The sequence below is a fragment of the Saimiri boliviensis genome, chromosome 13 (genome assembly GCF_048565385.1).
Source record: "Saimiri boliviensis isolate mSaiBol1 chromosome 13, mSaiBol1.pri, whole genome shotgun sequence".
In the NCBI taxonomy this organism is placed as follows: domain Eukaryota; kingdom Metazoa; phylum Chordata; class Mammalia; order Primates; family Cebidae; genus Saimiri; species Saimiri boliviensis.
The window spans coordinates 24,303,735-24,330,289 of record NC_133461.1 but is presented as its reverse complement, the minus strand read 5'-3'; the positions used below and the strand labels follow the sequence as shown (position 1 = coordinate 24,330,289).

Genomic DNA, 26,555 nt, shown 5'->3' with positions numbered 1-26,555 from the left:
GATAAATGAAATAGTTTAATTTTTGGATTTTCATTTGTGATGCCCAGTGGTTCTCAAACTGAATGTTCAAATCCCAAGGTCATGGACATGTGTTTTTTGTGGATAGGAACTTACTCTCTACAAAATAAAACTGATTTACAAGATGAAGATCAAGAACTTTCTACAAGATGAAACAGATTCACCATCATGGGCTTTTCTACAACTCTTCTCTCCCAGATTTTAAGATCAGTTTAATAAAAGTAGGTAAAACTACAGAATTCTAAGTAAATGATAAGATGATCGCAGATATGTGGCTTATTTATTATTTATTTTTGTTTGCTTTGATAAATGGAATGCAGGTTGGAGAATTAACCTAAGGCCTAGTGATCTGAAATTTTACAAACAGAATTATTTGTGAAAATCATAAAAATTTCCTTTATTCAATCACTCACATTTTTAAAATCTCTTAAATAAAGTTATTATTAGCCAGAAATCTAGGACTCATTTTTAAAACCAGCCTGAGTATAATATACATACCATAAATTGACCTATTTTAAGTATACAGTTCAATGAGTTTCCTAAAGGAAATTTCTTTGTGCAATTACAACACAATCCAGTTTTAGAAGACTTACCTGATTCCTCTCTCCCTGCATCAGTCAGCCCTATTGACTCTATCTCTATATCTTTGGGTTCCCTGACTTACCTCCATCTCTACATCTACCATCCTAGCACAAGTCACCATGATGTCTCATTTAGCTTACTCTCATAGCCTCCTAACTATTCTTGATGATTTCATTCTTACCCCTTACAATCCATGCTCTTTTCAGCAGCTGTCTCTCAAAAGTGTAAATCACATCAGTCACTTCCCTGCTTAAAACACTCCAATGGCTTTCCACTCAATGTAGAGCAGAACTTCTACCCCTGACCTTTAAGACTCTTGCAGAATCTGATCCAAGCCTAACCTCTCACCTCTTAACCACTCTTCCTGCTTTTTATGGTCAAACTCCTTAGACCTTGTTTACCTCTTGATTGAACACTGCCAAACTCTCGACCACAAGGCCTTTGCATTTGCTTTCCCCTATGTCGGCTACTCTCTCCCAGATCTTTGCATGTCTATCTCCCTAACCTCCATTTTGTTACCAAGATTTCTAATGTCTATTACTCAGAGAGGCCTTTCCCAATTCTCTAGCTATCAATTAGCTTCTCCTGGTTATTACTATTGTTATTAATAGTAATAAGGATATTACTATTATCCTTCATAATACTCATTGCCAATCCTAGCCTTCATTATTGGTAAGTTTTTAAAAATTGTTTATTTATTATGTCTCTTCTGATGAAAATACAAGTTTTGTGAAAGCAGGGACAATTTCTTCTTCTTCCCTTACGTGTCCCTAATGCCTGAAACAGTATGTAGTTCACAACAGTTGCTCAAAAAGTATTAGTGAAGTGAATTAATTAGTCAAAAGAACATACACATCAGTCTGGGAGAGGTTGGAACAAAGTCGGTATTCCCCCACAAACAGATTTCCTACGAGGGAGAAAACACAAATAATAACAGAAATGGGGAATGAATTTTAGTACATTACAGGAGGAGAAAAGAATCATGCCCCCATCCCTCCAGGTGGTTATTTTTATGGCTTTAATAAATAAATGTGATATCTATAGTGTGCTGGACCAAAGTTTAGAATCACTTATCCCACTTCTTCATCCTTGTTGCTACTTCTAATATGGTTTGGATTTGTGTCCCTGCCAAAATACCATGTTTAATTGGAGGATTGGCCTGGTGGGAGGTGACTGAATCATAGGGCAGACTTCCCAATCACTGTTCTCGTGATAATGAGTTCTCATGAGATCTGATGGTTTAAAAGTATGTGGCATCTCCCCCTTAGCTCCCTCTCTCTCCTGTTCTGCCAAAGAAACAAGAGTTACCTGTTATCTCATGCCAAGGTGTTCCCCTTCACCTTCTGCCATGATTGTAAATTTCCTGAGGCCTTCTAGTCATGCTTCCTGTGAAGCCTATAGAACTTTGAGTCAATTAAACTTCTTTTCTTCATAAATTGCTGTCTTAGGTAGTTCTCTATAGCAGTATGAAAACAGACTAATACAACCTCTTTTTACCATGTATCATCATTCCTGTCATTTATTTTTTCTGCACCTGAGCTTTCATTCTGCCCTTACCTCATATTAATCCTTTCTTCTCTCTAAACCATACTTGTCTCTCACATTGTCTCTTCTCTCAACTGTATCTTTAACTTTCTACTCCAGTTACCTTTGCGTTTTTTCTTTGTTTTATTCTCCCTCTTTATATCTATTTAACTGAGATAATATATTTGAAAGAGTTCCTAAACTTCAACCTTCTATATAATGTTATTTCCTTACTTTATTTTTACTGCTGTGGTTTGGCTCTGTGTCCCCACCCAAATCTCACCTTGAATTGTAATCTCCGCATGTCAAGGGAGGGACCAGGTGGTGGCAATTGGATCATGGGGGCAGTTTTTCCCATGCTGTTCTCCTGTTGCCTGGTGAAGAAGGTGCCTGCTTCTCCTTTGCCTTCTACCATGATTATAAGTTTCCTGAGGCCTCCCCAGCAATGCAGAACTGTGAGTCAATTAAACCTCTTTCCTTTATAAATTACCCAGTCTTGGGTATTTCCTCAGAGCAGTGGGAGAACGGTCTCATACACTTACTCTTAAACATTATATGCTGTTTTTCTTTAAGTCCTTATGGTATGTGTCTGCATTGCTCCTGTTCTTGCGATGTGAGTTCTCATGAGATCTGATGGTTTAAAAGTGTGTGGCATCTCCCCCTGTGCTTCTTCTCTCTCCTGCTTTGCCATGGTAAAATGTGCTTGCTTCCCCTTCTGCCATGATTGTAAGTTTCCTAATACCTAATGTAACATGACTAAAATAAGTCTACAGACTTCCCATCAAGGGGTCATACTTAACCTTTGTTTTCCATGGAATGGAGGTGAATCCCTGAGTTCTGTTCCCTTATAACAAATGGCACACATTGCAAGAGAGCTTACCAGATTCAAAATGTAATATACATTAAGAAGCAGAATAAAGTTAATTAGAATTAAACCCTTGGAAAATAAAGAGGGAACTTTTAAGGCTTTTATAAAGACTTCAAGTCAATTTGAAACTATAAAATACTTTGTCTACTTAATGTAGTTTTAATAAACTCAACTCACTAAGGTATAAACTAAAAATATATTAATGTACTAAAAGTCTAGTGTTAAACAACAAATTACCGAATCAATCCTGTGTACCATATCATACACTTGCAATGACTTATCCCATGTAACTCTGCCTTCAGTTTGGTAGAGGAAATCAGATAGTTTAGCTGCTGATTCTGGAATTATCCCTTCAACACGATATCTACAGTTAACAAAATAAAGAAAATTCAAAACTTAAAGTTTAGTCTAAGCTGAAAATATAATACTGTCAAAGCATAAAGGTAGGCTAATTTAGCAAACAGCAATGAAGGAAACTCGAAGGTACTATCAGCAATTCAATGTTAATACTCGATTGGAAGTAGTGAGGTTTACTTAAATAGGCATTGCAATAAATATACATTATTTCAAAATTAATTTTTCTACAAGTAGGCTATTAGTAATTAAGTTTTTGGGGAGTCAAATGTTATAATGGGATTTCTGACTGCATGGTAGGTTGGCGCCCCTAACTCTCACATTGTTTAAGGGCCAACCGTAATGTTTTATTGAAACATAGCCACACTCATTAATTTATATGTTATCTCTGGGTGCTCTTGTGCTAATACTGACAGAGTTGAGTAGTTACAAGAGACCATGTGGGTTGCAAAGCCTAAAGTATTTACTCTCTAACCTTCTACTGAAAAACCTTGCCAACCCCTGGTTTAGGGTGTCCACTCAGTGGCTAATCTTTTATTTTCCAGTCACTTTGTAAAGGTAAGAAAAGTATGAATTACAGTTGTATTATGTGGCTGTAAGGCAGAAATTATTTTTTTTGTTGGTGAACAATTGGAAGGCTAATAGCTGCATGAAACTAACAGCAACAAAGAAACAAAGAGGACCAGCTGGAAGCTTAACAGAGAGAAGTAGGGAAACATACAGCTAAAGTGACCCACTAAGATTAGCTCACTCATCCCTGGGGTCTGTAAGGCTGTGCTTACACGTAGGCTCTGCTTACTCAGTAGCAATCAAGGCAAGATGTGGTGCAGACTTGAAAGTATTCCCCAGCCACATTCAGACTGATTAGCAAAGAGCTGATGCCTTACTGACTCAGGGATGTAGGTATAGTACAACCTGTGATGCATCGCTGACTGCACAATAATCTATTCTACCCAATTTAAAATGAAATAGAATCATGACTGGGTCTGGAAGACTGTATATGCTGAAGGCTGTATCCTCTGAGGAGTGACTGGAGACAAAACTTCCAAACTACCAGTCCCTGGCTAAATGCAGAGCAAAACCACAAAACTCCTTGAATTATGAAAGCAGTCTCCAATCCACATACATATTTGACAGTAGAGAATAAAAATTACCACAAAATGGCTTATATTGACCAAGGAGTGATCCATAAAAATCCAGGCTAAAAGATAACCCCAAGTAAAAAATTAGAGCAGAGATAGCAGAGGCTACAGACTGTGGGGGAAACAGACTCCACAGAATTAGTCCAGCTAAATAACCAAACAGATAAACAAATGACCAAACAAATAACCACAAACCCAGGAGGGGTGGATGGAGTCAGTATCCAGAGTTACTACAATATTTTACCTAAAATATTGTTTTCAACAAAAAACTGTGAGCCATGCAAAGAAACATGCAAAATGTGACCTATAATTAGGAAAAACAGCAGGCAGTAGAAACTACATTTTAGGGGGCCTTTTCATACAAAGATGTTGGAATTATTGTGTAAAAAATTCAAAGCAATGATTATAAATATGTTCAAAGAACTAAGGAAAGCAGGGGGAAAAAAAGAAATAAAGAAAATAAACAGTGCCTTAGATAAATGTGCTATACCATTAAATACATCAACATAGACATTTTGAGAGTACCAGAAGGAAAGAACAGACACTGCACTTCAGCCTGAATAAGAGAGTGAGACCCATCTCTAAAAACAAGATAGAGAAAAAGAAAAAAATATGTAAAGAAATACAGAAATAAGATAATGACTAAAATATCTAAAAATTTGAAGAAAAATACTACATTCAAGAAATTCATTGAATTCTAAGTAGTATAGGTGGAAAAAAATCCACATCCAGACATACCATAATCAAAATTCTGAAAATGAAAATAAAGTCTTGAAAGAAGTGAAAAAAAAAATACATAGAAGAAAATCATAAAAAGACTGACAGCTGGCATGCCATTAGAAACAATGGAGGCCAGAAGGAAGTAAATGACATTTAAAGAGCTGAAGAAAAAAAGCTACCAAAAAAGAATTCTATATCCAGCTAAGTTATCTTTCAAAAATAAAGGTGAAGCAAAGATATTCTGAGACAAAGAAAAACTGAAAGAATTTATTGGTAGTAGTCCTGCCTTACAAAAAATACTAAAGGGAAGTTCTTCAGGTGAAAGGAAGATACAAAAAATAGTAATTCAGTCCTTACAAATAAAGAGTTACAGTAACAATAAGTATATAGCTAATGATAAAGGACAGCATAATTACATATTTATTTCCCTTTCTTTTATTAACTGATTAAAGACAATTTCATAAAACAATATAATATTTTATTGGGCTTATAATATGTATACATATAACTGACAATAAACACAATGGAGGGGAATGGAAATAAAGCTATATGGGAATAAAATAATAACAGCAGATAGTAACTCAAACTATCCACAGAAACAAATGAAGAGAACCAGAAATGGCAAATAAGAGAGAATATATTTCTACAGCTATGGTTCTATATAGATATATTTGTATAGATGTATATATGTATTTAGATGGGTAAGATAGAAATATCTTTATGTATGTATTCTCCTATTAACTTCTTTAAATAAAACAATTATAACAATATGGTATTTGATTTGTAATATATATAGACATAATATGTACAGCAAAAAACAACACAAAATGTTTGGGAAGGGACCAGAACTATGTAGATGTAAAGCTTCTATATCTTACTGGAATTTAGTTTGTATACACCTGCAGTAGATTCTGATGAGTTAAAATATATATTGTAGCACCTAGAGTTATTACTAAGAAAATAACCCCCCAAAAAGTTCAAAAAATTATTAAAGGAATTAAAGATGATACACTTAACAAAGCCTACTTAATACAAAAGAAGGTAGTAAAAGAACAGAGGAACAAAATAGTCATGAGACATACAGAAACAAAACACATTTTTAAAATACAGCAAAAAATGGCAGACATAAATACAACCATATAACAATAACATTAGATGCAACTGAATTAAACAAGCCAATCAGAATGTAGAGATTGTCGACAGCAATTTTTTTTTTTACCTTAAATAAATTCCAACTATATCTTTTATAAAGATTCTCTTTAAATACAAAGATACATATAGGTGAATGTAAAAGTTTTGAAAAAGATACACAATGCAAATGGAACCATAGTGAACTGAGGTGGCTTTACTAGTATCAGATAAAATAGACTTTAAGATAAAAACTATTAGTAGAGACAAATAAGTATATATTATAATGATAAAAGGGTTAATCTGTTAGGAAGATGTAATAATTATAAATATATATTAATTTAATGATAGAGCCCCAAATACATAAAGAGAAAACGGACATATCTGAAGGGAGAAATAGATCATTTCACAATAATAATTAAAAACCTCAATAGGTCATTTTCAACAATGAAACAATCAGCAGAAAGTCAGCAAGAATATTGAACACTTGAACAACACTAGATCTAAGAGGCACCTATAGAACACTCCTAAAAACAGCAGAATACACATTCTTCTCAAGGGCACCTCATACATTCTCCAAGAATAGACCATCTATGAGGCAATAAAACAAGTCTCAAATTCAAGGAATGCAATTTTAGAAAGTATTTTTTTTCTAACACAATGGAATTAAATCTTAACAAAAGAAATTTTTGAAATTCACCAATATGTGGAAATTAAACAAAACATTGTTAAACAACCAATAAGTCAAAGAAGAAAAATAAAGCCAAAGGAAAATTAGAGAATAATTTGAGATAAATAAAAATGAAAACCCAACATGTCATAACTTATGGGATGCTGCAAAAGCAGTGCTTAGAGGAAAATTTATAGTTGTAAATGTCTATAATTTTTAAAAAGTAGTTCTGAAATCAATAACCTAGCCTTTAATTTTAGAAAATCAGAAAAAGAAGAGCAACGTAAACCAAAGATAGTAGAAGGCAGGAAATAATAAGGATTACAGCAGAAGGTAATGAATTGAGAATAGAAAAATAAGAAGATAAACAAAACCACAAGTTGTATCTTTGAAAAGATCAACAGAATTGATAAATGTTTAGCAAGATGGACTAAGCAAAAAAGAAGACTCAACTAAAATCAAGACTGAAAGTGAGTACTATTGAACCTATAGAAATAAAAAGGGTTGCAATAGAAGAATGATGTGTCAATAAATTAGATAACTCAGATGAAATGGACAATGTCCTAGAAAAATACAAATTACTGAAACGGATTTAAGAAGAAATAGAACATCTCAATGTATCTATAACAAGACAGAAACTGAATTAGTAATTCAAATAATCCCCACAAAAAGAGCCCATGCTCAGATGGCTTCACTGGTAAACCTGACCAAATATTTAAAGAAAAATTTACATCAATCCTTCACAAACTATTCCAGAAAATAAAAGTGGAGGAAACATTTCCCAGACAAGTTTTAACCCGATATAAATACCAGATAAAGACATCATAAGAAAATAAAACTACACATCAGTATCGTTTATGAATATATATGCAAAAATCTTCAGGAAAGTAGATTTCAGCCTACCAAATATAGCAATGTATAAAAAGGATTATAAACCATGACCAAGTGGGATTTATCCCAGAATGCAACGTTGGTTTACCATGTGAATTATCAATTAGTATAGTATACCATTTTAATAGACTAAAGAACAAAACCACATCATTTCCATAGATGTGGAAAAAACATATGACAAAATCCAACACCCATTCAGGATAAAGCACTCATAAAGTGAGGGCTCTAGGGAAATGTCTTTAACTTGATAAAGGGCACCTATGAAAAATACACTGCTAACATCATACTTACTGGTGAAAAACTACATACTTTTTGATTAAGATCAGGAATAAGACAAGGATGTCCACTCTTGTCACTGCTATTAAACGTTATACTGGAGGGCTGGGCTCAGTGGCTAACACCTGTAATCTCAACACTTTGGGAGGCCAAAGTGGGTGGATCACGAAGTCAGGAGTTTGAGACCAGCCTGACCAACATGGTGAAACCCCGTTTCCACTAAAAACACAAAAATTAGCCAGGTGTGGTGGTGCACGCCTGCAATCCCAGGTACTCAGGAGGTTGAGGCAGAATTGCTCGAACCCGGGAGGCAGAGGTTGCAGTGAGCCAAGATCACACCACTGCACTCCAGCCTTGGTGACAGAGTGAGACTCTGTCTTAAAAAAAAAAAAAAAAAATGTATTGGAGGTACTAGCCCAGGCAATTAGGTTAGAAAAACAAATAAAAGTTATCCAAACTGAAAACGAAGAAGAAAAACTCTTCATGACAGGATTTTATATACAGAAAAAACAACAGGATCCACTAAAATGATACAACTAATAAATCCAGTAAAGTTTTAAAATACTGAATCTATATATAAAAATCAATTTTATTTCTATATACTAGCATTACAAAATATTTTAAGTAATTCAGAAAACAATTCCATTTGGAATAACATCAAAAAGAATAAAACCTTGAAATAAATTTAACAAAAGTCACTGAATGGTGTTAGAGTAAAAAACAAGTTTAAGACATAATGAAACTTATAAAACATTTTAAAAGAAATTAGAGAAGCTCAAAATAAACAGAGAGACATGCTATGTTTATGTACTGGAAGACAATTTTTAAAATGCCAATAACTCTCCAAATTGAACTACAGATTCAAAGCAATCTTTGTCAAAATTCTAGCCGACTTATTTTTGAGATGGGGTCTTGCTCTTTTGCCCAGGCTGGAGTGTCTAAAATTCATATGGAAATGCAAGGGGACCATTATAGCTGAGACAGTCTTGAAAGAGAAAGGTTGGAGGACTCATATTTCTTAATTTCAAAACTTACTAAAAAGCTAAAGTAATGAAGATTGCGTGGTACTGGCCTAAGAATAGACATAGAGATCAATTGAATATAATTGACCATCCAAAGGAAAATCCTAACATGTATGGCCAATTGACTTTTGACAAAGGAGCCCAGACCCTTTAATGAGAAAAAAAGAATCTTTAACAAATAATGCTGGGACAATTGGATATCTAAATGCAAAGATTGAATTGGACTCCTACCCATACAGAAAATTAACTCAAAGTAATCAAAACTGACCTACATGTAAGAGATAAAACTATAAATTCTTAGGAATAAATCTTTGCAACCTTGGGTCAGAGCAACCTAAACCAAAGATAGTGCTGGGATAACTGGATATATAAATGCAGATTGAATTGGACCCCTACCTCACACCATAGAGAAAATTAACTCAAAGTGATCAAAACTGACCTACATGTAAAATAGTGCTGGGACAACTAGAAATCTAAATGCAAAGATATGACCTAATCAACAGCACAACTAATACAACGGAAGATTGATAACTTGAACTTCACCAAAATTTTAAAAGATTGTGCTTCCAAGGACACCGTCAAGAAAGTGAGAAGACAACCCACAGAATGGGAGAAAATAGTTGCAAAACATATATGTGATACTAAACTAGTATCCACATGTATAAATAACTCTTCCAACTCAACAATAAAAAGACAATCCAATTAAAAAAAAAAAAAGAGTTTGAGTAAACATTTTTCTAAAGAAGATACATGAATGGTCTAGGGAAATGTCTTCAACTTGATAAAGGGCACCTATGAAAACTCCACTGCTAACATCATACTTAATGGTGAAAAACTAAATACTCTTCTATTAAGATAAGGAATAAGACAAGGATGTCCACTCTTGTCACTGCTATTAAATGTTATACTGGAGGGCTGGGCTCATGGCTAACACCTGTAATCCCAACACTTTGGGATTTATCAGCAGTATGAAAAATGACAAATACAACCTGTTTAAATCTAAAAGTTTTAATTTATAAAACTTACAAACTGTCCCACGTGTCTGCCTCAGAGGTACAATAGAGGATTAAATGAAGTGGTGGTAATGATGGTAGTAATAAGTAGTATGGAAATAACTGTCAGAGGAGCATGTAGTATGCTAAACAAGCATGAAATGTATAAAGGTAGAGAAAAGGCATATTCTGCTAGAATCCATCTCTGGATAATCTGCCTTGATTATTCCACAGATACATCTGACAGTATGGAGGATGTCAGAGAGAGTAATGATTAAGAAAGCACAGGCTTCTGAGGTAAAGTCTTGCTGTCTAAGTTTTTGTCTCACTAACTAGGTGACTTGGAGATTGTAACTTACACAGACCCTTATTCATCTGTAAAATGGGGTAATAGTACTTACACCACAGGAAACATGAGAAATACATTTAGAAAATGAAAGAAAAGTATTTAGCATAGTGCCTGTCATATAATAAGACATTAATGTTCACTGCTTGTAACACTTAGGGAAATGTGTAGACCTGTATGCTGGTAGGTCTGCATTTCATACTTTTAAGAGCAGAAAGAAATGAAATTCCAACCAAAGAAATGCCCCTCTTCTCACACATAGAGGCAAATGCTTAAAGCTAACCATAAAAGGCCCTTTTTGGGTGGCAAAATGTTAAGAAAAGGCATAAGTATTGAAAAATTACCTTGAGTTTTTTTTTTTTTTTTTGTCCTGCAGTTATAAGATATATCTTTACATTTGGTAGCCAATATAATATAACTAAAGTCCATAAATTCATTCAATAAACATTTATTGAGCATCTCACTGAGAGGCACTGTTCTAGTGCTAGGGACACTGCAGTGAACACAAGTGATTTATTTCTAGTCTGGTGCCTATTAAGGTTAGTATCCTCATCAAGTTTATATTCTAATAAGAGAGACATATAATACATAAGAAAACAAAGAAGATAAATTTCATATAGTGAAAAGTGCTATGAAGAAGATAACAGCAGAACAGTGTAGTAAATAGAAGCTTAGTGTGGTATTTGGGAACTTTGGCCAAGTGGCCAGGAAGGTCATTCTGAAGAGGAGAAAATGAAACTGAGATCTTAAACATAAAAATGACATTAGACTTGGAAACATTTGGAGGAATAGCTTGTCAGGCAAGAGAAGAGCAACTAAGAAGGCTCTGAGCTGGGTTTAAGTTCAGTGCATTCAAACAACAAAATTTCATTGTGGCTGTGACATGGGGAGAATGAAGAGATGTGGTCAGAAATGAGGTCAGAGAGGTAAGCACGGCCCAGATAGTGACCTGCAGATCATGATAAAATGTTTGGACTTATTTCAATAGTTCTGGGGGGAACAGGTGGTTTTTGGCTACATGGATACATTCTTTGGTGGTAATTTCTGAGATTTTGGTGCACCCATTACCTGAGCAGGGTACACTGTACCCAATGTGTAGTCTTTTTATCCTTCACCCTCCTCCTACCCCTTCCCCAGAGTCCCCAAAGTTCACTATATAATTCTTATGCCTTTGTGTTCTTAGAGCCTAGCTTTCACTTATAAGAACATATCATGTTTGGTTTTCCATTCCTGAGTTACTTCACTTAGAATAATGGTCTCCAATTCCATCCAGGTTGCTGTGAATTCCATTGTTTTGTTCCTTTTTATAACTGAGTAGTATTCCATCCATTTGGATGGTTGCTCCAGCTAGGACTTCTGGCATTATGTTGAATAAAAGTGGTGAAAATAGGCATCCTTGTCTTGTTCCAGTTCCTATGAGGAATGCTTTCAATTTTTCCCTGTTCAGTATAACGCTGGTTGTGGGTTTGTCATAGATGGCTTTTATTACTTGGAGTAAGTTCCTTCTATGCCTATTTGTTGAAGGTTTTAGTCATAAAGCGATGATGGATTTTGTTCAATGCTTTTTCTGCATCTATTGAGATGATCACACGTTTTGTTTTTAATTTTGCTTATGTGATGTATCACATTTATTGACTTGGGTATGTTAAATCATCCCTGCATCATGGGTATAAAACCCACTTGATCATGGTATATATTATTTTTTTGATATGCTGTTGGATTTGGTTAGCTTGTATTTTGTTGAGGATTTTTCCCTTTATGTTCATCAGGAATATTGGTCTGTGGTGGTTTTCTTTTTTAGTTATGTCATTTACTGGTTTTGGTATTCGGATCAAACTGGCCTCACAGAATGATTTGGGGAGGATTCCTTCTCTATCTTTTGGAATAGTTTCACTATGATCATACCAATTTTCTTTGAATGTCTGATAGAATTCAGCTGTGAATCCATGTGGTTCTGGACATTTTGCTGGCAATTAAAAATTATACTTTCAATCTTGCTACTTTAATTTTTTTCTCATATTTTCTATTTCTTCCTCATTTAATCTAGAAGGGTTGTATTTTCTCAAAATTTGTCAATCTCCTCCAGATTTTCCAGTTTGTGCATGTAAAGGTGTTAATAGTAGCCCTGAATGATCTTTTGTATTTTTGTGGTATCAGTTGTAATATCTCCCATTTCATTTCTAATTGAGCTTATTTGGATCTTCTTCTCTCTTTTCTTGGTTAATCTAATTTTCTGTCAATTTTGTTTATCTTATCAAAGAACCAGCTTTTTGTTTCATTTATCTTTTGTTTGTTTCTATTTCACTTAGTTCTTGCTCTGATCTTTGTTATTTCTTTTCTTCTGCTGGCTTTGGGTTTGGTTTGTTCACGTTTCTCTAATTCCTTGAGGTGTAAGCTTAAATTGTCTATTTGTGCTCTTTCAGGCTTTTTGATGTAGGCATTTAATACTATATACTTTCCTCTTAGCATCACCCAGAGGTTTTGATAAGTGGTATCATTATTATTGTTCAGTTCAAATAATTTTTAAATTTCCATCTTGATTTTATTGTTGACTCAAAGATCATTCAAGAGCAGATTATTAAATTTCCATGTCTTTGCAGTTTTAGAGTTCCTTCTGGAGTTAATTTCCAGTTTTATTCCACTGCGGTGGAATTCAGCATTTGTTTGTCTGAAAGACTTTAGCTCTCCTTTTATAAAGCTGAGTTTTGCTGGATACTAAATTATTGGCTGACAATTATTTTGTTTCAGGAGGCTAAAGATAGAAGAGCAATTCCTTCTGGCTTGGAAGGTTTGTGCTAAAATATCTGCTGTTAATGTGATAGGTTTTCCATTACAGGTTATCTGATGCTTTTGTCTCACAGCTCTTAAGAGTCTTTCCTTTGTCTTGACTGTAGACAACCTAATGACTATGTGTCTAGGTGATGATATTTTTGCAACAAATTTTCCAGGTGTTCTTTGAGCTTCTGACATTTAGATGTCTAGATCTCTAGTAAGGCCAGGGAAGTTTTCCTCAATTATTCCCTCAAATAAGTTTTGCAAACTTTTAAATTTCTCTTCTTCCTCAGGAACACCAATTATTCTTAGGTTTGGATGTTTAACATAATTTCAAATACCTTGGAGGCTTTGCCCGTATTTTTGTTGTTGTTGTTGTTGTTTTTGTTGTTGTTTCTTTGAGACAGGGTCTCACTCTTTCACCCAGGCTGGAGTGCAGTGGTGTGGTTTTGGTTCACTGCAACCTCCACCTCCCAAGCTCAAGTGATCCTCTCACTCTTAGTTTCTCAAGTACCTGGGACCACAGGCATCCACCATCATGCACAGCTAATATTTTGTATGTTTAGTAGAGACAGGGTTTGCCATGTTGCCCAGGCTGGTCTCAAACTCCTGAGTTCAGGTGATCCACCCACCTCACCTCCCAAAGTGTTGGGATTACGGGCATGAGCCACTATGCCTAGTCCCAGTTTTCAAAAATTCTTTCTTCTTTGTCTTTGTCTGAGTGGGTTAATTTGAAAGTCTTGAATTTGGGTTCTGAAGTCCTTTCTTCTACTTGTTCTAGTATGTTGTTGAAACTTTCCAGTGCGTTTTGTACTACTCTAAGTGTGTCTTTCACTTCCAGAAGTTGTAATTTTTTTTTCTTTATGATATCTATTTCTCTGGAGATTTTTTCATCTATTTCATGTATTAAAAAAAAAAAAAAACTCTTGAGCAGATCCAAGATGGCTGAATAGGAAGAGCTCCAGAGTGCAGTTCCCAGCAAGAACAGCACAGAGGGTGAGTGCTCACTGCATTTCCAAACAAGTTTTCACTGACCAGGAGATTCTTGGGTCAAAAAGCACCATGAGTTTTCAATGCCACGGTTCCAGCTGGTGCCAGGTTGGCGCACAGAAACTCACACAAGTCTGGATGGCTGTTTTGACTGGCGACTGGAACACCTGGGAGACAGAGCTGCCCATTCAACTGAAAGGGAGCGGGCAGAGACAGGGAGTCAGGCGATCTGGATCGGCGGGTACCACCCCCACAAAACAAGCAATCTGAAATGCTCTGGACTGAGAGTTTTGTAGCAAGCGCAGCTGGACCCAGGATGGTCCAGCTCAGTGGGGGGAAAGGGCATCCCTCACTACTGACACAGTCCACCACTACCAAGGCAGTTCACACAGCAGCTGGGCAGAGCCTGTGGCAGCTCAGTAATACCTCTGCTGGCAGACTGTGACTAGACTACTCCGTGCGGGGCAGGGCATCTGTGAAAAAAGGCAGCAGCATGACAGGAACTTATAAATAAAGCTGATCTTCCTAGGACAGAGCACCTGGGAAAAGAGGCTGTTATGAGTTCAGCTGCAGCAGACTTAAGGTACCTCCAGCAGCTCTGCATGAAACAACAAAGCTCTCAGCACAGCACTTGAGATCCTGTAAGGGACAGACTATCTCCTCAAGCAACTCCCCGACCCCCATATACCCAAAGAGACACCTCATAAAGGAGAGCTCAAGCCGACATCTGGTGGGTACCCTTCTGGGACGAGGATAGCAGAGGAAGAAACTGGCAGCAACTCTAGGTGTTCTGCAGCCCCTGTGGATGATTCCCAGGTGAGCAGGGTTGGGAGTGAATCTCCAGCGGTCCTGCAGCAGAGGGGTCTGACTGTTAGAAGGAAAACTAAGAAGCAGAAAGAAATAGCTTCAATATCAACAAAAAGGACGTTCACTCAGGGACCCCATCAGAAAATCACCAACTACAAAGACCACAGGTAGATAAATCCAAAGATGGGAAGAAACCAGTGCAAAAAGGATAAAAACACCCAAAACCAGAATGCCTCTCCTCCTCCAAGGGATCCCAACTCCTCTCACCAGCTAGGGAGCAAAGATCGATGGAGAATGAATCTGATGAATTGACAGAAACAGGCTTCAGAAGGTGGGTAATAACAAACTTCTCAGAGCTAAAAGAACATGTGTTAACCCAATGCAATGAAACTAAGAACCTCGAACAAAGGTTAGATGAGATGCTATCTAGAATAAATAGCTTTACTTGATGGAGCTGAAAAACGCAGCACGACGACTTTGCGAAGCATACACAAGTCTAAATAGCTGGATCAACCAAGCAGAAGAAAGGATATCAGATATTGACAACATCTCAATGAAATAAAACAAGAAGGCAAGAATAGAGAAAAAAGAGTGAAAAGAAATAAACAAAGCCTCCAAGAAATATGGGATTATGTGAAAAGACTTAATCTACTTTTGATAGGTGTACCTGAATGTGATGAAGAGAATGAAGCCAAGCTGGAAAAAAATCTTCAGGATATTATCCAGGAGAACTTCCCCAACCTAGCAAGTCAGGTCAACATTCAAGTCCAGGAAATACAGAGAACATCACAAAGACGCTCCTTGAGAAGAGCAACCCCAAGGCACATAATCATCAGATTCACCAGGGTTGAAATAAGGAAAAAAATGCTAAGAGAAGCAAGAGAGAAAGGTCAGGTTACCCACAAAGGGAATCCCATCAGATTCACAGCAAATCTCTCAGCAGAAACCCTACAAGCCAGAAGAGAGTAGGGGCCAATATTCAACATCCTAAAAGAAAAGAACTTTCAACCTAGAATTTCATATCCAGCCAAACTAAGCTTCATAAGCAAAGGAGAAATAAAACTCTTTATGGACAAGCAATTGCTGAGAGATTTAGTCACCACTAGGCCTGCCTTACAAGAGTGCCTGAAAGAAGCACTAAACAAGGAAAGGAACAACCAGTACCAGTCATTCCAAACACGTACCAAATGGTAAAGACCATCGACACAGTGAAGAAAATGTGTAAACTAATGGGCAAAACATCCAGCTAGCATCAAAATGGCAGGATCAAATTCACACATAACAATATTAACCTTAAATGTAAATGGGCTAAATGCCCTAATCAAAAGGTACAGACTGCCAAATTGGATAAAAAGTCAAGGCCCATCGGTGTGCTCTATTCAGGAAACTCATCTCATGTGCAAGGACACACATAGGCTCAAAATAAAGGGATGGAGGAAGATTTATCAAGCAAATGGAGAACAAAATAAAGCAGGAGTTGCAATCCTAGACTCTGACAAAATGGACTTTAAACCAACAAAGATCAAAAGAGACAAAGAAGGGCATTACATAATGGTAAAAGGATATATATATATATATATATATATATATATATATATACACCCAATACAGGAGCACCCAGGTACATAAAGCAAGTTCTTAATGACCTAGAAAGAGACTTAGACTCCCACAAAATAATAGTGGGAGATTTTAACACTCCACTGTCAATATTAGACAGATTAACAAGACAGAAAATTAACAAGGATATCCAGGACTTGAACTCAGATTTGGACCAAGCAGATCTAATAGACATCTGCAGAAATCTCCACCACAAATTCAGAGAATATACATTCTTCTCAGCAGCACATCACACTACTCTAAAATTGACCACATAATTGGAAGTAAATCACTCCTCAGCAAATGCAAATGAACAGAAATCGTAACAGTTTCTCAGACCACAGGCCAATCAAATTAGAACTCAGAATTAAGAAATTAACTCAGAACCACATAGCTTCATGGAAACTGAAGAGCTGGCTCCTGAATGTCAACTGGATAAACAATGAAATGAAGGCAGAAATAAAGATGTTCTTTGAAACCAATGAGAATGAAGACACAACGTACCAGAATCTCTGGTAAACATTTAAAGCAGTGTCTGGAGGGAAATTTATAGCAATAAATGCCCACCAGAGAAGTGAGGAAAGATCTAAAATTGACACCCTATCATCAAAATTGAAAGAGCTGAGGAGCAAGTTTAAAAAAACTCAAAAACTAGCAGAAGGCAATAAATAAATAAGATCAGAGCAGAACTGAAGGAGATGCACAAAAAGTTCTTCAAAAAAAATCAATAAATCCAGGAGCTGGTTTTCTCAAAGGATCCAAAAATAGAGTGCTAACCAGATTAATAAAAAATAAAAGGGAGAAGAATCAAATAGATGCAATAAAAAATGATAAAGGGGCTATCACCACTGACTCCACAGAAATACAAACTACTATCAGAGATTATTACAAACAACTCTATACACATAAACCAGTAAACCTGGAAGAAATGGAAAAATTCCTGGACACTTGCACCCTCCCAAGCCTAAACTAGGAAGAAGTTGAAACCCTGAATAGGCCACTAACAAGGGCTGAAGTTGAGGCAGTAATTAATAGCCTAACAACCAAAAAAAAGTCCAGGTCCCGATGGGTTCACAGCTGAATTCTATGAGACATACAAAGAGGAGCTGGTACCATTCCTTCTGAAACTATTCCAAACAAACAAAAAGAGGGGATCCTTCCCAGATCATTTTATGAGACCAACATCATCCAGATACCAAAACCTGGCAGAGATTAAACAAAAAAAGAAATCTTCAGGCCAATATCCATGATAAACATAGATGCAAAAATCTTCAATAAAATACTGGCAAACTGATTGCAACAGCACATCAAAAAGCTTATCTATCACAAACAAGTAGGCTTCATTCTGAGGATGCATGGCTGGTTCAACATATGCAAGTCGGTAAACATAATCCACCACATAAACAGAACCAAAGACAAAAGCCACATAATTATCTCAATAGATGCAGAGAAGGCCTTTGACAAAATTCAACAGCTCTTTATGCTAAAAACTCTCAATTAACTAGGTATCAAGGGAACATATCTCAAAATAGTAAAAGCTATTTAAGACAAACCTACAGCCAATATCATACTGAATGGGCAAAAACTGGAAGCATTCCCTTTGAAATCCAGCACTAGACAAGGATGCCCTCTCTTACCACTCCTATTCAATATAGTATTGGAAGTTCTAGCCAGAGCAATTAGGCAAGAAAAAAAAAATTAAAAAAATAAAGGGTTTTCAATTAGAAAAAGAGGAAGTCAAATTGTCTCTATTTGCAGATGATATGATAGTATATTTAGAAGACCCTATCATCTCAGCCTCAAATCTCCTTAAATTGATAAGCAACTTTAGCAAATTGTCAGGATACAAAATCAATGTGCAGAAATCACAAGCATTCCTATACAACAATAACAGACTAACAGAGAGTCAAATCATGAGCAAACTCCAATTCACAATTGCTACGAAGAGAATAAAATACCTAGGAACGCCGGGCGCGGTGGCTCAAGCCTGTAATCCCAGCACTTTGGGAGGCTGAGGCGGGTGGATCACGAGGTCGAGAGATCGAGACCATCCTGGGCAACCTGGTGAAACCCCGTCTCTACTAAAAATACAAAAAATTAGCTGGGCATGGTGGCACGTGCCTGTAATCCCAGCTACTCAGGAGGCTGAGGCAGGAGAATTGCCTGAACCCAGGAGGCGGAGGTTGTGGTGAGCCGACATCGCGCCATTGCACTCCAGCCTGGGTAACAAGAGCGAAACTCCGTCTCAAAAAAAAAAAAAAAAAAAAAAAAAAAATACCTAGGAACACAACTAACAAAGGATGTAAAGGACCTCTTCAAGGAGAACTACAAACCACTGCTCTAGGAAATAAGAGAGAACACAAACAGATGGAAAAACATTCCATGCTCATGGTTAGGAAGAATCAACATCGTGACAATGGCTATATTGCCCAAAGTAATTTATAGATTCAGTGCTATCCCCATCAAGCTACCAATGACCTTCTTCACAGAACTGGAAAAATCCACCTTAAGCTTCATATGGAACCAAAAGAGAGCCCACATAGCCAAGTCAATTCTAAGCAAAAAGAACAAAGTTGGAGTCATCACACTACTGGACTTCAAACTATACTACAAAGCTACAGTAATCAAAACAGCATGGTACTGGTACCAAAACAGAGATATAGAGCAATGAAACAGAACAGAGGCCTTGGAGGCAACACCACACACCTACAACCATCTGATCTTTGACAAACCTGACAAAAACAATCAATGGGGAAAGGATTCCCTGTTTAATAAATGGTGTTGGGAAAACTGCCTAGCAGTGTGCAGAAAGCAGAAATTGGACCCCTTCCTGACACTTTACACTAGAATTAACTCCAGATGGATTAAAGATTTAAACATAAGACCTAACACCATAAAAACCCTAGAAGAAAACCTAGGCAAAACCATTCAGGACATAGGCATAGGCAAGAACTTCATGACTAACACCAAAAACATTGGCAACAAAAGCCAAAATAGACAAATGAGACCTAATTAAACTCCACAGTTTCTGCACAGCAAAAGAAACCATCATTAGAATGAACCAGCAACCAACGGAATGGGAAAAAATGTTTGCATTCTACCCATCTGACAAAGGGCTAACATCCAGAATCTACAAAGGACTAAAACAGATTTACAAGAAAAAAACAAACAAACCCATCCAAAGAAATACTTTTCAAAAGAAGACATGTATGAGGCCAACAAACATATGAAAAAATGCTCATCATCACTGATTATTGGGGATATGCAAATCAAATCTGTGTTGAGATACCATCTCACACCAGTTAGAATGGTGATCATTAAAAAATCTGGAGACAACAGATTCTGGAGAGGATGTGGAGAAACAGGGACAGTTTTACACTGTTAGTGGGAATGTAAACTAGTTCAACCGTTGTGGAAGACAGTGTGGTGATTCCTCAAGGACCTAGAAATAGAAATTACATTTGACCCAGCAATCCCACTACTGGGTATATACCCAAAGGAGTATAAATTTTTCTACTATAAAGACACATGTACACGTATGTTCACAGCGGCACTGTTTACAATAGCAAAAACCTGGAACCAACCCAAATGCCCACCAATGATAGACTGGAAAAGAAAAATGTGGCACATATACACCATGGAATATTATGCAGCCATACAAAAAGATGAGTTTGTGTCCTTTGTAGGGATAGGGATGAATCCGGAAGTCATCATTTTCAGCAAATTGACACAAGAACAGAAAATCAAACACCATATGTTCTCACTTATTGCTGGGTGTTGAACAATGAGAACCCATGGACACAGGGAGAGGAGCATCACGCCCTGGGGTCTGCTGGGGGAGACCAAGGGTGGGACACTGATGGGGTGGGGAGATTGGGAAGGGATAACATGGAGAGAAATGCCAGATGTAGGTGACGGGGTGATGGAGGCAGCAAACCACATTGCCATGTGTGTACCTATTCTGCATGATCTGCACATGTACCCCAGAACCTAAAATACAATAAAAAAAAAATTTAAGTTGATTTTCATCTTTCTCTGGTATCTCCTTGAGTAGCTTAAAAATCAACATTCTGAATTCTTTAAATGGCAATTCACAGATTTCTTCCTGGTTTGGATCCATTTCTGGGGAGCTGGTATGTTTTGGAGGTGTTATAGAACCTGTTTTGTCAGATTACCAGAATTACTTTTTTCTTTTTATTTGGGTAGACTATTCCAGTGGAATGCTTTGGAACTTAAAAGCCTGTTGTTCAGATTGTCTAGTCCCATGGGGTGATCCCTTGATGTGGTGCTCTCCCCCTTTCCCTAGGAATGGGGCTTCCTGAGAGTCAGATTGCAGTGATTGTTATTCTGGGTCTATACCCAGAGGGGCTACCAGGCTCTGGGCTGGTGCTGGGGAATGTCTGGTAAGAAGCCTGTGATGGACTCCAAAAGGAATTGAATGAAATTTATGATGATCTGATGGCCTTGATGTACTATCATGAGCAATAAATGAACTCTGAAAAATAAAACTAAAAAAGTCAACATACTTTTCCTTAGTGTACTTGTATTTGAAATAATACGATCTTTAAAAGTATTTAAAAGCAGTATATAGAAAAAAAAAGCATATTTTATTTAAAATGAGGAGGTAGGCCAGACACAGTGGCACAGGCCTGTAATTCCAGCACTTTGGGAAGCTGAGACAGGCAGATTGCTTGAGCTCAGGAGTTTGGGACCAGCCTGGGAAACCCCATCTCTACAAAAACATACAAAAATTAGTTGGCCGTGGTGGTGTGTGCCTGTAGTCCCAGCTACTCAGGAGGCAGATGTGGGAGGACTGCTTGAGCCCAGGAGGGAGAGGTTGCAGTGAGCTGAGATTGTGCCACTACACTCTACCCTAGTGACAGAGCCAGACCGTCTCAAAAAAACAAAATGAAGAAATAAACTTTACTTTTTAGTGGTTCATTTAATGGACAGGTGAAGGGTTTTAAAGTCCATAAAATAATATTGTTAGCAAGAAATTACCAATCTGCTTTCATAGTAATTATTTCTTGAAATAGAAATTTCCTGTTTTAGTGAGTGAATTAGTAATTAGAAGGGATTTTTTTTTTTTTTTTTTTTGAGATGGAGTTTCGCTCTTGTTACCCAGGCTGGAGTGCAATGGCGCGATCTCGGCTCACCGCAACCTCCGCCTCCTGGGTTCAGGCAATTCTCCTGCCTCAGCCTCCTGAGTGGCTGGGATTACAGGCACGTGCCACCATGGCCAACTAATTTTTTGTATTTTTAGTAGAGACGGGGTTTCGCCATGTTGACCAGGATGGTCTCGATCTCTTGACCTTGTGATCCACCCGCCTTGGCCTCCCAAAGTGCTGGGATTACAGGCTTGAGCCAACGCGCCCAGCCTAGAAGGGATTTTTAAAATCTGATTGTTATCAGATTTGGAAATAGAAGATTGGATGGTATCTAATTGCCATATTTTACTAATATCACATTTTTTTTCAGCCTAGTGACTTAATAATTTCTATTTATTACTATAAAATAATTTATTATAGCTAATAAAGCAGTACTGAAATTCCAGATACAATGCCATTGAAGTTAAAACAGTAATTATAAATAGAAAATTGTACTCACAGATTTCCATGGAATTTTCTAGAAGGCTTACTGGAAACAGTTATCTTTTTCTCAAAGGGGAATAAAAATCCACAAATAATTAGCTGTTAAATGCAGAAAAATGAAAATGAAAAACTAACAAAAATTTAAATACGATTTTTTTTCTGGTTTGTTAAAATATATATGTATATATATATATATATTATATATATATATATTATTATTATTATTTTTTCAGAATAGAGCCACACTATGTTGCCCACTAGAGAGTAGTGCCTATTCACAGGCACAATCATAGTGCATGACAGCCTCAAACTCCTGGGCTCCAGTGGTCCTCCTGTCTCAGCCTCCTGAGTAGCTGGTACTATAGATCCACCCCACTGCAACTAGCACAGAATTTTTTTTTAAATAAAAGTCTTTACAATGAATTGTTTCTTATTTAAAAACTATGAAAACATAATTTAACTTATTTTCTTACTGAAGTTTTAACCACTTTCCAGCCCGATGTATCTTGATTATAGCCTAAAACTTCTTGGGCCATTTGTTGGGCAATTGCCTTATAGTCCATCTATCTGCAAAGTTTTAAAAACAAACAACTGTTAAGAATATAATCATGTAAAAACTTAAGTGCTATCTTACGTTTTAATACTATTTCTATAGTGTCTGTCACATATAAATGAACAATAATTACTTGCTGAATGCATGTATGCATGAACCCCTCTCTCCTTACAGTCTTTCAAATGAGAAACTGTGGTAGAGTAGAAAAATCTAGACTTTGGAATCAGAAACCTGGGTCATATTTTGTCTCTGCCACCTATTAATTGTGTGAAGCATGTTACTTAATATTTGTTTTTCCATTTTTCTCAAGGTGTAAAATTAGGATAATATCTACCTTGTAGAATTAGTATAAGGATTAAATGAGATGATACGCTTAAGGTTCTACCGCAGTGCCTGGATGACAGTTATTCAATAAATAATTTTAATTTCTAACAGATTAATCATGCTTCCTTTCTCTTATAAAGCATCACGATCTGTTGGTTATATGTTCTTGAAGATTAATCTTTTTAAAGTGAGTAGCAGTGGCACTAAGTGATCTGACCGCTGGCTTCCTCTTCAAATATACCTCCTACCAGTCGTCTTCTTGTTCACCTAGCTCCAATCATTTGATCTCCTGGCTGTTCCTCAAATACAATCAAGCAATTTCCTACCTCAGGTTCTTTGTACTTGCTGTTTCTTCTGCTTGTCACCTTCTTCTCCAATGTGTTCACATGACTGACTGTTTCATAGATATCTTTGCTTAACTGTCACCTCCTCAGAGAGGATCAAGTTTAAATCAACTCAATTTAAACACATTGACTGAACCCTACTTGAATTTAGAAACTGCAATGGACTGAATGTTTTTGTCTCTCTAAAAGTCATATGTTGAAATCCTAACTCCCAAGGTGATATCAGGAGATGATTAGGTCATGAGGGCAAAGCCCTTGTGAATAGGATTAGTGGCCTCACAAAAGGGACCCCAGGGAGCTCACTGGCCCCTTCTAGGACACTGCCAGAAGTCAGCAGTCTGCAACTAGAAGTGGGCCCTCACCAGAACCAAACCATGATGCCACCCAGATCTCGGACTTCTAGGATCCAGAACTGTGAGAATTAAATTTATTGTTTACAAGTCATTCAGTCTTTGATAATTTCTTATAGTAGCCCAAAAGGACTGAGACAGGCACTGTTGTAAGCGTAGCAACAGTTGAGAAAGATATTAGATACTATTTCTTCTGTGAATGGGTTAAGGAAGCTGCAGTCTCACTGGTCCTTTGCTGATTATCCAGCTTTCAGTTAGGGGAAGCTGGCAGGTAAGGTGAAAACAGAGCAGGATTCAAATCCTGACTTTGTCACTTAGTACCAGCTATATTATTTTGAGTAAATTGCTTAACCTTTGAATTTCAATTTCTACATCTATAGAATGAGGATAATAATATCTATCTCACTGAGTTATTATAAGGCTTACATATATTATAATATATGTAAAAATGCTTGAAATAGTGTGAAGCCCTATACTGGGATAACAAAATGGTTAGTTTCTCTTTACAAAATGGACACATGTAAATTCATCATTTAAAAAGCTCTCCAAAGACCTGCCTCCTTAGCACTTAAACAAACCTTCTTAAAGTTTAATTATTGGGACATTTCTTCCTTACCTCTCACCTAAAACTCTTCAGGTTGGATCGTAAATCTATTTTCTCTTATTTAATTCTCCAGCAAGGCACAGCAGGTACTTGAGAGCCTCTATATTTGAAAAGTTTTAGTAAACCATTATTATAACCTCCTCCTCTTTCCTAGCAGAGTCCTGGTTTCTTTACTTTTCCAGACAGAGCTAATCCAGAATTTTAGTAACTATTGGGGATCCCCTCCAAATCCTTGTGGAAATATCCGTATCTCTTAACCTGTGAGGAAACAAGGCAGAATTGGAATTATTTTGATCCATGAATTAGGTAAATATATTTGATAATTTCTTTTATATCTTTCTCAATGTCTTTTATCTATACTGTCTTCATTAAGAAACATGGGCTAGCCGGGCGCGGTGGCTCAAGCCTGTAATCCCAGCACTTTGGGAGGCCGAGGCGGGTGGATCACGAGGTCAAGAGATCGAGACCATCCTGGTCAACATGGTGAAACCCCGTCTCTACTAAAAGTGCAAAAAATTAGCTGGGCATGGTGGCACGTGCCTGTAATCCCAGCTACTCAGGAGGCTGAGGCAGGAGAATTGCCTGAGCCCAGGAGGCGGAGGTTGCGGTGAGCCGAGATCGCGCCATTGCACTCCAGCCTGGGTAACAAGAGCGAAACTCTGTCTCAAAAAAAAAAAAAAAAAAAAAAAAAAAAAAAAGAAACATGGGCTATATGTATGTCCCAAGATGAAAGAAAAAGATAGTGTGAAAAACTTTAAAAAAATACTGTTCATAAAAATAATCTCTAAGAAACGGCTTTGAAGAAACTCAGTTTAAAAAGACATTTTAGGTGGAACGTGGATACAAAAATCTAACTTTTTAAGCTCATGTCATTAACGATCCTTGCTTAATCCCTGACCAGGTCTTGTATTAGAATTTAAAACACCGTTCTTGATTTCCTTTTAGAAACCTACTTGATATTAATAGATCTAGAGACTTTGAAGATTATTGGAACATACCACTAGCAGGGTATGTCTTATTTTCAAATTATTAAAATAATTTAAAAAAACTATTACTGCCACATAGACCTGTGTTTAATTGAACCACTAAACTGAACCTTATAGCTTCTGGACTTTTTCATTTGGTAAGAGAAAAAGGAAGGTAAAATTTAGTAGGCTACAAAGGGTAAAAAGAAGAAAGCGCGAACAGTTGTATTACCTGGTGACGGAACGTCGCACGAGCTGGAACGTATTTAGACGGAGACATGGTCAAGGAGATCTTCACTCTTAGGGTCAGTGGAAAATAAACATAAACCAACATTGGATGGCCTCTTTTTTTGATACACCACTTGGTTGAAACTGGATTATTTCCAGCTTTGTGGCTAGGCTCACACCTGTTGTTAGTGGGTCTTTCCATCTGTTTGTATAATGTCCCTCTTTCTGGGCTGGCTGGCCGGGTGCCCCGTCCGTGCTGGGTCACTGCCATTCTTCCCCGGGAATCAAGCCTTCCAGGGAGTTTGTTCAATCCCATCCCTGGCCAGAGTCTGCTCTCCAATCTCCCATCTGCTTTGTGTGTGAGAGGCTCCGGGGGGCGACAGGAAAGGCGCTGAAGAGGGACCGAAAAAAGCGGCGAGGAGGGCTGCCTGTCAGCTGAGATGTTTTATTTTTGGGAGGGGATGCTCTGAAAGGCCGAGCTCACTTGGAAGGACTGGAGCTGCGGGGCTCTCAGCGACCGGGACGACCACCGCCAGCGCCCTGAAGTCTCCCTCCTCACCGAGTCCCCTCCCGCAAACCCCTGGGCCGGCCGAAGCAAACTGGCCGAGAACAGCTGCGACGGAGGTTTGGGGGGCGTGGGGGGCAGCGCCTAGGACGCAGCCCAGATCCGCTCCTCCCAGCCCCAGGAAGGAGTGAGAAACTGCACCTCCCAGCAGGGGTCGCGACACAGCGTCCCACGGCATCCTCTTCAGCGGCCCGGCCGCTTCCTCGCCTCCGCTCGCGCCCCGCGCCCCGCGCCCCGCGCCCCGCGCCCCGCGCCCCGCGCCCCGCGCCCCGCGCCCCGCGCCCCGCGCCCCGCGCCCCGCGCCCCGCGCCCCGCGCCCCGCGCCCCACCGCC

At 37.7% G+C, this 26,555-nt stretch overlaps 1 protein-coding gene across 11 annotated transcripts in view; it reads right to left on the bottom strand.

The window, feature by feature from the left end:
• STARD6 (StAR related lipid transfer domain containing 6) overlaps positions 1–26,461 on the bottom strand; it is a 36,057-nt gene extending 9,596 nt beyond the window's left edge. The window contains exons 1-5 of one of the 11 annotated variants that reach the window (XM_074383420.1): positions 25,837–25,854; positions 25,662–25,728; positions 22,763–24,722; positions 22,306–22,388; positions 3,230–3,356 (exon numbers count right to left, since the gene is read on the bottom strand). In XM_074383420.1, the coding sequence (XP_074239521.1) occupies positions 3,230–3,356; positions 22,306–22,388; positions 22,763–22,852 (300 nt within the window). In that variant the 5' untranslated portion in view covers positions 22,853–24,722; positions 25,662–25,728; positions 25,837–25,854. Of the gene's footprint in view, positions 1–3,229; positions 3,357–22,305; positions 22,389–22,762 lie in introns of all 11 variants that reach the window. The other 10 variants (XM_074383415.1, XM_074383418.1, XM_010336794.2 and 7 more) reach the window with 10 other exon arrangements.
• Positions 26,462–26,555: the final 94 nt, after the last annotated feature.